Source organism: Glandiceps talaboti, chromosome 1 (genome assembly GCF_964340395.1).
Source record: "Glandiceps talaboti chromosome 1, keGlaTala1.1, whole genome shotgun sequence".
Taxonomy (NCBI): domain Eukaryota; kingdom Metazoa; phylum Hemichordata; class Enteropneusta; family Spengelidae; genus Glandiceps; species Glandiceps talaboti.
In genome coordinates, this window is record NC_135549.1 from 1,482,518 (window position 1) to 1,497,094 (window position 14,577).

At 35.4% G+C, this 14,577-nt stretch overlaps 2 protein-coding genes across 6 annotated transcripts in view; one reads left to right on the forward strand and one right to left on the reverse strand.

Annotated features, from left to right (window-relative positions):
• The window catches only part of LOC144434291 (uncharacterized), a 41,403-nt gene extending 34,952 nt beyond the window's left edge, over window positions 1-6,451 (forward strand). For 2 of the 4 annotated variants that reach the window (XM_078122779.1, XM_078122850.1), the window contains exons 13-19: window positions 337-535; window positions 872-1,159; window positions 1,369-1,818; window positions 2,093-2,221; window positions 2,544-2,726; window positions 3,044-3,469; window positions 3,982-6,451. In XM_078122779.1, coding sequence (XP_077978905.1) covers window positions 337-535; window positions 872-1,159; window positions 1,369-1,818; window positions 2,093-2,221; window positions 2,544-2,726; window positions 3,044-3,469; window positions 3,982-4,232 — 1,926 coding nt within the window. In that variant the 3' untranslated portion in view covers window positions 4,233-6,451. The remainder of the gene's footprint in view (window positions 1-336; window positions 536-871; window positions 1,160-1,368; window positions 1,819-2,092; window positions 2,222-2,543; window positions 2,727-3,043; window positions 3,470-3,981) is intronic. The other 2 variants (XM_078122995.1, XM_078122919.1) reach the window with 2 other exon arrangements.
• A 6,048-nt stretch (window positions 6,452-12,499) lies between these two features.
• Window positions 12,500-14,577, reverse strand: part of LOC144434597 (DALR anticodon-binding domain-containing protein 3-like) — a 51,143-nt gene continuing 49,065 nt past the window's right edge. For both annotated transcript variants that reach the window (XM_078123107.1, XM_078123183.1), the window contains one exon: window positions 12,500-12,750. In XM_078123107.1, coding sequence (XP_077979233.1) covers window positions 12,631-12,750 — 120 coding nt within the window. In that variant the 3' untranslated portion in view covers window positions 12,500-12,630. The remainder of the gene's footprint in view (window positions 12,751-14,577) is intronic.

The window sequence follows — 14,577 nt, forward strand, 5'->3', positions numbered from 1 at the left end:
CATATGGAAAACAACAGAAAACAGAACTACCTGAGCTAGACACTCTGAGTGCATATGAAAAAAAAATATATTAAAAAAATAAAATGCAAAATCTGCATACCCCACCTATTTTAATATTGAGCGTAATCAGAACCACACAATTTTATTTGTTAGTCTCAGCAGTTTGAACATGTTAACAAGAAGTGTGTTTGTATGCATACAGTATAGCGCCCCCAGTGGTAAATATTGGAAAGTCTAAGTATATGACTGTACAAGACAAAAATTGTTTGATGTTGATTGTAAAAATATGGATTTTTGAATAAACATTTATGTTGGTTTCCTGCTTAAAATTTTCAGGACTTTGTGAAAGAAGTAGGTACAGATGAAAACTGGGATATAAACACTTTTGCAAGTACACCAAATGGTTTAGTGGTGGAAATTACATCTATATTGAAACTGAAGTTAGTGGGAGACAATGAAGAAGGCAAATATCAGTGTATTGTCAGTAACCAGTTTGGCTCAGCATACTCTAGCAAAGCAAAACTTGCTGTCTATGGTAAGACAAATCTAATAATCTCTTTGGTGTGTACACTTTTATTTTTTATTTTTTAGCCATTCAATAACTGTAATGTTTTACAACATCAGACATACATAGCTAAGTGAAGAAATTGAATAGAATTATAATTCAGATTATGGTTCATATATTTTTTTTTTCAGTAACTACTAATTTTTGCAGTATCAGGCATAGCTAGGTTCTGAAATTGCAGAAAATTGTTGTTACATGTTTTCAGGAAAATTGTAATACATTCACACATGAAACTTTTCTCCAGTAACAAAATGTAGTGTTTTAGATGAATTTATAACAATTGTGTTATTCCATAATTTATTCCAGTGTTTCCAGTATTTACAAAAAAGCCACAAGATCTCTCAGTTAAAGCAGGTGTAAATAGCCAAGCAAGGTTGGAATGTGCTGCTAAAGGACATCCGGAACCAGAAATAGCTTGGGTTAAAGATGGTGGCACTGATTTCCCAGCAGCCAAAGAACGCCGCATGCGAATGATGCCATCAGATGATGTGTTTTTTATAATGAATGTTCAGCCAGTTGATATGGGCTTATATACCTGTACAGCACAGAATCTAGCCGGTAACATCACAGCAAATGCAACTCTTACTGTCTTAGGTAAGAATTCTAAATGAACTATTTCGGCAAATGTTAAATCTCAACTACATGTGTGTATTCTATAAAAATGCCAAAACAATTTTCAATGTTTGTAAACAGTTGATTGGAAGGATTCATTGTAACACTCAATTCTACCCAATGTCTGCATAGTACTACACAAAGTTTGATCTATTTGTACTGACTTGTAAATTTACTTCTCTTTTTTGAAGAAACACCGTCATTCCAAGAACGAATGAAGGATGTAGAAGTTGTACGTGGCGACAATGCAGTGTTAAAATGTCCAGCCAATGGTTACCCCAAACCTAGAATCACATGGACTAAAGATAATGGAGAATTAGACATCACACAAAGACATTTCTTTACCTCAGAGAATGAACTACTTGTGATTGTGGACACAGAAGATGGCGATGCTGGACGATACACTTGTGAAATATCAAATGCTTTAGGCACTGAAAGACAATCAGCCACATTAGAAGTGATTTCTTCACCTGGGGCTGCCAAGTCAAAGAAGAAGGGACTTGCTTTTGACAGTGACAGTACAACAACAGGCATTATCATCATTGCTGTGGTGTGCTGTGTAGTTGGTACGTCATTGGTTTGGGTCATCATTATTTACCAGACAAGGAAACAACGAGAAGAATTTGGTGCTGCAAACACAGGTATGTTTTTGACATAACAGATTGTTGTATGATGTAGATGAGTTTTACTTGAGTGACTATAGTGTAGAGATTGGACCCAAGTATTCACAGTTCATACCAGCATGTGAGAATCATTATCAGTGGCACAGTGTATCCATAGTAACAGCTCTGATGACTCTGATTTTGGAACAAGTCATGTCAATTGATCACTTTGAGGACAACAAAAGTGAAGTCACCTGCATAAAACAATGCTAGCTGTTTTACTGACACCATCTTTTGGTGTTCCTCTTTCCAGATGAAACCACTCTGCCACCAGACCTGCCCAGTTCCACATACAACACATCATCACAGGGAACTCTTCATGCAGAGTCAAGCATTCATTCATCTCCAGCCATTGTACCTCTACCTAGTTCTTCAATATCAGGTACGATATTGTTAGAAACATAGGCTGGCCTATTACATGGCTAGAATTGAAAAACTTTAGTGAAAAAATGTAGTGTTTAGATCAAATGATTTTCGTTGAACCACTTGAACTTGTGGCATCACATGTTTGTTACTTTCCAAGTGTTTTCATATGTGGGTAATTTTACTAAAGTGTACATTAGTTATGATCACAGCATGAATAAGAGACGAGAAATCTGTATTTTGGGACTATTAGTATTACAAAGCAAGTCAGAATTTCAGTGTGGATTGGGAACATAATGTGCAATCAATTCTTTCAACAACTCTGTTTTTATTGTCCACAGGGTGTACTGATAACTTCAGCAGTGACAGCGAATCAGATTCACTCCGCTATGATGGTAGTGTGGGGAATACCAGCAAAATGCAGTCACGCATGAGAACAGCAGCTATCTTTCCTAGTGATACAGAGAGTGAAGCACAAACCGTCCCTCTCACATCAGATGCACAAGCCCCTGCTGAGAATTCAGGTCAGTATAGGAAACCTGTCTAATAGATGAGCTTTGGTTATGTACATTGTTAGCATTGTAGTTAAAAGGCAGTGAAGCCAGTCTTTCTAATTCTGACAACATTGAGTGAGTTTCATGCTTAAAAAAATGATGCTTGTGAAATATGTGTTCTCAAAATGTAACAAACTGGTGTGAAAGTAGTTGTTCAATGCACATCTTGAAATAGATTTCTTTTGTTTGTTGAGTTGACAATTCATATGAAAATAAAAACAGCGTGTAACAGCTGTTTGAAACTAGGTGACTTTAAGTTTCTGATCTCTTTCCTCTTTGGTTGACAGGCAGCAGTACAATAACGATTCCCATGCCATCACCACCAATGCAGAGGAGAATGCCAGGAACACATCAGTCAACATTTAGCAGAGGACAAGTGCCAGCATACAATCACGCGATTTCAACGTCTCAGCCTCATATTGTGTGTGTGCCTGTAAAACATGCGTCGTTTCAATCAACAGTGCCAACACCAAACATTTCAGAACACAATCACAATCAGGCGGAATATCCTGGCCATGACTCCTTGGACAATGCTGTTGTTACACATCCCTATCCCAGGGAGGAGGCCATTTCTCCAGAGATTCTGGACAAAACAATAAGAGAACTTTTTCACCAGTCAGAGCCACCAGGTTGTGATAGTGGCTTAGATCTTAGCACAGACATTTCTAGAAATCACCAACCTAGTTCACAGCGTTTACCAAGGTTTCCAAAAGGTGGGTTGGTACCTAAGGGTCATAGTTTTTAGATTTTGTTTTGTGTTTAATCATTACAGGAAAAGAGAAGAAATAGGATTTATGTAAATATATAAATATAGAGTTGTTGTGAACTATTTTTTGGACTTCAAAGTCTTCCAGTAAGATAACACGTCATGTCATGATCACTGGGATGTTAATAATTTGAACTTGGCAAAGCCAAGATGATATTGTGCTGCTTGAGCCAGGTGCCTTTTCATTTAACAGTGATACAGAAAATAGAGAGAAATTATCTTTTTTATCTCTTGGTGACATTTACTTGATGATTACAACAATAAGAAAAACTAAATCATCAGCCAGCCAATATTCTTGTTCATAGTTGCATATATAAGAGAATTTCACAGTGCCTTTGTCTTCTTTTCATTTCTGATCTCTCTACAACTTTATTGGTTGTTTTTTCTTTCATTTTTTTGCTTGACTTTAAATTCATGCCTCGCCTTACTAAACGTTGCTTTCTATCTCATTGTCATCAGCAGATTTTGAAACTGACGGCCAAACCTTTCCTATCACAAGTGCATCTCCTCACCTTGTTCCCAGTACATCACCAGTTTCCCACCATGCACCGGTACATACATATCATTCACCTATGGACAATGCTGATTGCATAGCCAGTATGTCACCGCATAGAGTGCTGCCTCATAGAACAATTGACACTTACCTAAGGGATCCTCGGAGCACCTCAGTCTTGCACAGGTTGCACCAAGACTCCCCTAGCAGTGTGTAAATATGAACCTAGTTACTCAGAGATGTTTCTATAACTTTATTGTATATTCGTGATGTATATGAAAGAGAAAAGAGAAAGCAAGTCGATATTAAATGAAGAAAAGAAGACTTACAGAAGCCAAGAAACCATGGAATATATTTTTTAGCTACAGATTAAGTAATTTAAAAGACACTTTCTATGTCAAAGGTCATCATCTCACAAGTGGGACTTAGAGCCATTGTTATTTGGAGCTGTGGAATTTTGATGTTCTTGTACACTAAAAAGACAAACAGAGTGTCCAAATGCTGGAAATAGCATTGTGGACATAACTCCAAGGAGTTGGTCACCAACCAATCCAAATATTACAACTAAGGATGCACATACAATGTAATGGGACTGGATAAAATCTATATTTTTAGTACTACATCATTTTAACACCATTATGTCAAACTTTACTTCGTTTATCACCATTCATACTAAAATCTAGTTCTGTACCAACAATTCAACATCACCCACTGTAGCCTCAAAACAACACCCTGTAATTTGTAGTGCTTGGTTTGATGCCCTGCTTTTTTATGCAGGATCAGTCCAGTTTGATTGTTCATTAGGGTAGGCAGGGTTATGGAATGTGAACATTTATGTTTATGGAAAAAGAACCTTGGGTTTGTGGAGATGTTTAATACTGTTTAGACCACCTGTGACTGTACCTGTAGACCACCTGTGACTGTACCTGTAGACCACCTGTGACTGTACCTGTAGACCACCTGTGTCTGTACATCTACTAGGGAATATACCAGACAGAGCGACAGACATTGTAGAACTTACACAAAGTACTTATATAATGGCAATAATTCTGTACTTACTTTCCTAAGAATGTATGGTATTTCATATACTCTATCTTTTGCCAACCTTTACGACAACAAGCAGCTGTTTTTTTTCACATCTTTGGATTTACATAAGACCTAAATACTTAAGCATCACCTCCATTTCCCTGTATAGTAGTGTATGCTATGTTACCATCAATACATGGATGGTTCCATTCTACTAAGTAAGGGGGTGGAAGAGTGCATATTCAAGTTGGTGCTTTTCAGCCATTTACTGTAGTCGAGTTCAGTAAACTTTGATAACTGATATTATTGCCAAACTTTGTAGGCATTTTTTACTACTACAGTAATGCTTGTCACTACAACCACCAGTCTTTGTTCCAACACTTAAAACCAATCCTTTTTTTGATCAGCTTGAACCACCTTCATTTGTAAACATGTCTTTGAAATACTTAAAAATGCAATAAGCTATAATGTCATACATGAATGTGGTGAGACAGAGTGATAAGAGTGGGAATTTTGGCAATAAATAAAACTACTGTAAATAATATACTCCTGGAGGCAAAATGTATTGCATGGAAGATGAACCTAACCGTAATTGGTTAGAACTTTATCATCTCATCAAAAGTTTCCAAAAAAAAAACTTCACAAAGTTGCCTTCACTTTTCTTATAAAGAAATAAAAGTAGTAACTTGAGAATTCTTGCTACATGAAAGAACTAACATTCAGTGTAAGATCAGATTTTAGTTTTACTTACATTTTCCACTCGATACTTCTGAAGATGACACAAAGTTTAAAAAATATCTACTTATTACCATGGAAACAGTGCTTGCAATCAATTGTACCATGACACCAACTGTTTAAGAGCACTCCCATAATCCTTTGCCAATCATATATACCTCATTTGAAATAGAATCATGGTCTGCCCAGGAGCATGATGGGAGTAACAATGTAGTCGTGTACAGCTGCTCCTGGTCATGACCTTGAAAGGTAGAAATCTTAATTAATGCTGCTTTTTAGGGAAGAATTATTTATTACAAAAAAGTTGCAATAAATATGAATGAGTCTGTGCTAGAAGTTGAAATAGACACAGGCTTTGTTTTTAGATGATTTCAGCCTTTCACTGGCTGTCTCTCTTTTTTAAGAATTAATGTCAAATTCTTAATAAATTGGAGATCCAATTTTTATTTTTAAGCTTACATGTTCTGTTGTACATAGTTAACTGGTCAGGACACAGGAAGCTAAATCAAACATACAACATGGCCTTATTACAGTACATGATGGAAAAGGGAAGGGGAGGGTAGGGAATGGTAGAGAGGGGTGAACTCATACCTTGTTGATATAAAAGACTATTTATTGTACACATTTTATTATTTCTAATATGTGTGACATTGTAAAAAGACATCAAAATTTATTTGTACAGCATTTTAAAGAATATTAAAATTTTCTTTTTGCCTTATATAGTGATCAGTGGTGGCTTCATTTATAAAACTGTGTGTCTGTCTGTCTGTAATGTGTGTGTGTGTCTGTCTGTATGTATGTATGTACATATGTATGTAATGTGTGTCTGTGTATGTATGTATGTATGTATGTATGTATGTATGTATGTATGTATGTATGTATGTATGTAATTGTGTGTGTGTATGTATGTATGTGTGTATGTATGTATGTATGTATGTATGTATGTATGTATGTAATTGTATGTATGTGTGTGTGTATGTGTGTATACATATGTCACGGTAGGTTTACCAAGAAGAAGTCTCTGAACTTGTACGATGACTCGAAAGTATCTTTATTCTGCAAATCTGCAAGTATATACACAAAAGTTACACTTGTGTAGCTGTACTGGCCATGACTCCACTTCTCTAATACTTTAATACAATAAATACAAAAAGATACAAAATTCAGATGACTACATAAATAACAGTAGAACTAAAGGTACAGGTACAAATGACAAAATAAGCTGGAGAGATAAAGTATGAACTATCCTGCAAGTATGTACACAAAAGTTACACTTGCGTAGCCATACTGGCCACGTCTGCACTTCTGCCTTAGCTAACCTGCCGCGCATACTTACAGTATAAGGGAAAGATCATGTGATGAAAGATATGTAGAAGGAAGGAAGTGATTGAAAGTTAGAATTTGAAGATGGATATTTATGAACACAACAAAGGAACACAGTATGGTAAATCACAAAATGAAACACAAAAGGGACATCGACACACAAGTGACACACAGTAAAGTTAGGATTAGGATAAATACAACTGTGTCACTTATGTATGTGTATGTCTTCATCTGTGTATATATATATGTTACACCCAATCTGTGAAATTGCCCAATTCATGAAATGGTTAGGTAACTTTGCCCAGTTCATGAAATAGTTAATTGTGTTGCCCAGGTTATGAAGTGGTATGGTACGATATGCCCAGTACATGAAATTAGCATCTTTTATAGGACATACACAAAATAGAATAAGAATCAAACAACTTTATTGTCATGTATTTACAAACTCATCACTTCACAATTCTTATTTTATTATAATTCAATGTAGCTTGTGTTTTAATAGAGTTCGATAATCAACACCCCAGTTCAAAACTCTGGCCCAAAAAATTTAATTTCGCCCTTTTAGATCGTAATCTATACTCTCATTTGCATAAGGGTAACCATTCTATGAACTTGGCAAAGTTACATCGCACATTTCATGAATTGGACAGTTTCACGGATTGGGTGAAACATATATACATGTGTTTTGTGTTTATCTGACTATGTGTGTCCTCCAATGAAAACATTTTGTGGATCAAAACGATAGAAAAGTGTATGATTTCTTGTGAGTCATCTCCACATAGTGAAGAAGAGGGGAGGAACACAACATTTATGTGCATCACTAGAAATTGTTGTATGTCAGTGGCTCTACAGGCTTAGTAGGGCACACTGGTGTGTGTGTGTGTGTCTGTGTGTGTCTGTGTGTGTCTGTGTGTGTCTGTCTGTGTGTGTGTGTGTGTGTCTGTGTGTGTGTGTCTGTGTGTGTCTGTGTGTGTCTGTGTGTGTGTGTCTGTGTGTGTCTGTGTGTGTCTGTGTGTGTGTGTGTGTAACTTAAAATATGTGTTTGCTGTCTGTACGTGTGTCTGTGTCATGGAGAGAAAGCGTAATTATGGAATATTATGGTCAACTATACTATACTCTGTATTATGCCCCATTGTCATATGGAACAATCTCCACCAAAATGGCTTTTCAAAACGAGAGGATATGGTATACTGTCATCCCAAGGGACCTATAAACCTTTCATGGAAACAATAGACGCCCGAATATATAAACTTTCCAGTGAGGGCGCCATCACCAATCCTACTGGTTTTCTTTCTGACATTGCCTAATACCTGCACACTTGGAGGTGCACAGAGGTTCACTTTTTGCAATGTAAACACGTTTTTAAATGTTCTGATGACAGTGTCTTAAACTTATGTAATATGTACACTTGCATAAATTATGATCATTTGGCTGCAAATATAGACATTTGATACAAATTTCTTCAAACGTTACCACTTGAAAGCTTGTTACTAGTCCTTTTAATAAAAGTTTTCAAAAAGTGATTTTGACAAATACATGAAAAAAATTGCACAGTGAATCTAATCTTTTGTAGTGCTGTTATACCGAAAATGGGTTTCCGTTTTGTTGGACAAATTTAGTCTGATAGTATTATACCTGTAAACAACAAATGTATTCTATTTTGGAGGTACGTACATACTACGTGAACGACTCAATTTTGATAGGTATTGTGACACTAATAATCAATTACATTGTGACGTATAAACCGAATATAATGTATTATATACATGCGATATACACTGTATTACTGCTTTTACTTGATTTTCAGTCGGTGAAAATGTTTTCATGTATTTAACTGTTGTTACAACAATTAAGTTTAAAACGGTACTAGAATTAATTAACTGGAGTTTTATTTTTGATCAGACAACTAATTATATTTCCACTTATTATTTATTTAAACCACCAATATTTAGACATTGTACATTTCTATATAAGTTAAACTGTGTGCTATTAGCCATATTAATGTAGCATAAACTTTTCAATGTCAGTTTTAGAAAGCTGTGTCTATCTAGAGCTTTTGTCCTTTATATGTACAACTAAGGACTTCATCAGCAGACTGAAGTAATTACTATGCACTAAAAACAAAAGGCGTTAATTGTATACTAGTTTGAGAATTCACACAACTCACTTGCTTAGTGAGTGATGTTAACACTTGGTCCCAAAACTAGTAATTAACACATTTGTTTTAGAAAGGTGATTTATTGTACTGTGTAGGGTGTTCAATATTATGAGTTGTATCTAAGGAAACAAAAAACGTGCATGTTGTGTAAGCTGCTGAATGATGTCGAGTCGGGCTATAGTGAATATAATGATACACTATTACTTATTCTATGTACCATACAATTGCAGTACATCTCCAGAATGCGGGAAGTGGGGTGGGGTGTTACTGTATAGTTGCACGTACAATCGGCGTAGCCGGGGGCATCTTTTAAGAGCACGAAGGGGGGGGGGGGGTGCGAATTTCTTTGCCAAAATATTTTCTCGCCAGGCCCCTGCCGTAAATTCTGACCACAGCCTAAGTAACAGTAAATAACGCGGCATACCAAGCTCCCCCTTTTACAGACCACACTGGTTAATATTGAATGCTTCAAAATCTTTTTATCTAAATTAAGCCGAGTAATATATCTAACTTGTCCATAATACATCTTTGGGATAGTATGGTAGCTTTGACAGACAATGGTGTTATCATATTAAGAACAAGTCCCGGACATGCACAATCATATTAACAACATATCCGATACTCTTCACTGATAACATTCCATTTAAACGAAATTTGAATCGACATCCTAAAACTTAGCAAATAACCTTGCAAGTCAGTCGTGGAATGTGATGCGTCCTGACATGTATTGTTGACTAATTTTATCACACGGCTGTCATCCTCAGCAATAGCGCAGAGCAGCGCCCCCGTTGACAATAGCAACTTATGCTTTCGTTTTCACTCATGCTCTCAAGGTACGTGTCTGTTGAAAAAAGACACGCCTTCCACATTGAACTGCCATAGTCTACCAGATACCATCCTAAATGTTGGTGCTATGAAACCAATGTTTAGGCAACAGTCATCTTTAAGTGATTTGTCTATTGATTATCAACACAGGAAATCCGCATACACGCACTGATATTGGAAAAAGGTCGGAGGAAACTTTGAAATTAGGACCAACATCTAATTTTCAGCCTACTATGTCAATCAATAACCTGGTTATCAAGATATTAGTAAATGGTCCATGACACTGTTTGACACTATTTAAAGCACATCGACTACAAAGTTCAAGAATCAATCTATCAAAATCTGTCAATATTGTGACCTATCACTCTCAATTACGTATGAAATACCTTTCAACAAAATTGAGTTGTAAACTAAAACAAGTATAAAAATATTATCCTTGTCTCGCGATGAGATCGAAGTAGAGTTCCATAAATCAATATTTTGAACATAGAAACAAATCAGCAGCAACGGAAGTATGTCAGGGTTGTTTACATGCAAAAGCCAAGACATTGGAAAAACGAAAGATTGTAAAATGTGGGCACTAGGAGCGCTAGTCTGAGTAACTTTCTAAATATAGAAGACTTCGTGTATAGTAAAAGCTGTTGTCAAACAGTTACGGTTCATTTCCCACTTTATTCACACAATCCTTAGACAGTTCTCCTGTCATATTTTGGTTAACCATGGCACTATTTTCCTTGACTGACGGCTTTGTCACAAGAATTTGATTTTTGCAAGTTTAAAAAATACTATAATTGTGCATTTGTATTTGTGTATATTTGAATTTTGTCACCTGTAGAGCTGGAAACTGTTTTAACACATGTACTTCTGAAGCTATTCAGTGGTTCAACCACACAGGCTGCTATAACCACAGGGAACAGCAGGCATGTAATTGATTGATTGATCGATCAATTTATTGATTGACTATTTGATGGAATGATTGAATGATTAATTTTTGTGGTTAGATAAAACTTATTTTTTGTGTAATATGTACAAACTAGTGTAAAACTACTATAGAATACTAGTTTGTATATGGCCAAGTGTTTGTTTGGTGTGATAATCTCCCAGTAAATAAGAGATAAAGCAAATTGTTCCTGTAACCGATGCCTTGGTAATTATAATATTAGGTGTGTTTTAATTTAGATAAGAGAAGAATGGACAAGATGTCTTTATTTGGTCAATAAAGTGAAAATTGTATATAACTGAAAGAGAGAAAACTAGCCAGGGAAAGAAGGAAAAAAAGTTTTATATCATCACATAAAATCAATCAGTCAATTGATCAATATCACACACAAATGAGTTTTATACAAAAATTTAAGTCATTCAATCAATCAATCATGCCATCAAATAGTCAATCAATTGCAATCAAACGATCGATTGATCAATCAATTACATGCCTGCTGTCCCCTGTGCGATAACGCTATATAGTGTCTGTACACTGACCTACTAGTATAATGTTTGTACAGTGTGCTATCAGCAGTTACATACTGCTCCAACCATACAATGATAGCATCACAGAAACTTGGTCAAAATAAATGTAAGATACAGACACATTAGCTTAACTGTTGATATAGTGTAAGAGCCTATGTAATGTACTCTATGAGATCTAGGGATGGACAAATACATTATTGATAGTAAATATTAGCTGTTGATATAGTGTAAGAGCCTATGTAATGTACTCTATGAAGATCAGATCTAGGGATGGACAAATACATTATTGATAGTAAATATTAGCTGTTGATATAGTGTAAGAGCCTATGTAATGTACTCTATGAAGATCAGATCTAGGGATAGACAAATACATTATTGATAGTAAATATTAGCTGTTGGTATAGTGTAAGAGCCTATGTAATGTACTCTATGAAGATCAGATCTAGGGATGGACAAATACATTATTGATAGTAAATATTAGCTGTTGATATAGTGTAAGAGCCTATGTAATGTACTCTATGAAGATCAGATCTAGGGATAGACAAATACATTATTGATAGTAAATATTAGCTGTTGGTATAGTGTGAGAGCCTATGTAATGTACTCTATGAAGATCAGATCTAGGGATGGACAAATACATTATTGATAGTAAATATTAGCTGTTGGTATAGTGTAAGAGCCTATGTAATGTACTCTATGAAGATCAGATCTAGGGATGGACAAATACATTATTGATAGTAAATATTAGCTGTTGGTATAGTGTAAGAGCCTATGTAATGTACTCTATGACGATCAGATCTAGGGATGGACAAATACATCATAGAGGGTAAATATTGGCCTAAAGTCAAGTCAAGTCATGTTGAGATTTTGACTATTACCTGTGGGGAGACAATAATCTAGGGTTAAGTAAATGTTCATTTACAACAGCAAAGAATGGTTTATTTTCCTCGGTTTATTTTCTTATAAAAAATACAGTACATGTATATGTAAATTAAATAAATATTCATTCACATCATCTATTTTCTTTCCATAACTTCTCAAGGTTATGTTTACTGGACAGCTAATTGATCACCTCACAATGTTACACTTGTTCTAGTGGTGTGATGTTCAATAATGTTAGTCCATTCTTCATAACTTGTTGCACTGCCTTCAGAAAGTAGAGTCTGGCAAACATAGTGGGTAGTAAATGAGGTCTTGGTTCCTGTGGAGTAATTAAATAAGAATATCACCATCAGTAATGGAAGCAAAATTGATAACATTGACATACTTTTATAATAAGAAGAGCACATACTGTTTCAATGGGCATTGTTGTTGTTGCGATATCATTGTTTGGCCACTAGGGGTGCTGTTTTAGAACCGGAAGTGTGGGCCAGAATAGTTGAGCATTGTCCCATAGAAATGGCTGACACAGAGTTTTCTCTCACTTTCCGTGCTGTCCCGACTGTAATATTTTATTATTGACTAACAATAATGCCATTCGATCTGAAACCTGTCGCTAACCAGTAGTGTGTTACCGTCACTGCAGGAATATGTAACTTTTATGAGCAAATCGGCATTTTTTGCGAGTTCAAGTAGATCGGCTTTTCTCGTTTTCAATCAGGTAATTTTCCTCTCCTTTAAGAACGCACAGAGTTCTTTTACGCATATTGTGTTCACAGTTTCTGCATTTCCATGCTATTAGCAGTTATGACGAAAATTCTGGCCTTCACTTTGTTAAATATGGGGCGCCCTCTTACGACGCTTACCTGCTAAATGACCAGACATTCAATAACCGAAATACCCTGTATTACATCACATATCTTTGAGTAGCTTGCAGTGTAACAAAATTACATTACATATCTTTGGAAGATTAAGCTTTCAGAGTATTTCTTTTTGTCAAGATTTCCTTTGAGTTGAGCAAGTGAAGAGTGAAATTTGTGATGTATAATTTCTACCAATGCAGTCATGCATGCATGCAAATATAGTCATGTGACTTGAAAGTTGTACCTCATTCCAACTATTAGAGATAAAACAATCCAGATTGAAAACAAACACTTCACACAAAAGAATATAAAAGTAACAAGTCAATATTGTCAAAAACAAGACATTGTTATCGGTAAATTCTTTATTTGTTTATTAAGGTCAACATAATGACCTGTTATCCCTATGCTCCTCAATCAAACTAAGATCTAAAAGTTTCAAAACTTTCTACCTTGGCTACTTTTTAAAATATTGTTTATGGTTTAATTTAGGCTGACAGATTATTACTTGCTTCCATTCTAAAGCATATGTTTATGAAAATATGAATTTTGAAGATTTCATTTGATAAATAACTTTTCAAGTACTGCATGTGTTAGGGATATTAGATGGTAGAGTGCAGCTTTTAGAGTTACTGCATTGTATCACTATCTTGTATAGATTAATTAGAATTTTTGTCTTTAGTAAAGGAATTCAGGGTGACTGGTTGACCAGGACTACACTGGCCATGTTCAGTAATTCACAATCACTGCCTCAACTTTTAACATTCGTCAAGATAGCACTACTCAACATCAATAACATCAGTATGTCACATGTCACTTCTTGTCACAAACGTCACTTTATTTCAGCTGATTACGGTACATGATGGTCTTTATGACAGTATAAAAACCACAATATCGTGTATTCTAGACGATAAGTTTCTTCAAATGTACCCAGTCAGACTGTAGTTGATGGCTATCAGTCAAACCTTAGATAACTGAGATTCTGTCAAGTATGCATAACAATGTCTCTTGTGTCCATTAATAATTGTTTGACTTTGCTAGGAAGGTCATCTTGTTGGTTACATTGTACACACAATGGAGTGTAAACATTATTCAGGTGTTGGGAAGAACATTTTAATAAATGTGATCAAAATTCTCTCTACATGTTGCATGATTTAGTTCCAAAATTATCATCACAATAAAGGCATGGATCTTTAAAAAAAACACACTGCTGTAAAGTTATATGCAAAATACTTGTCTTGAGACAAACTTGCAAAATTACAAAAAAGCTTTCAAATAGTTTGATGTCC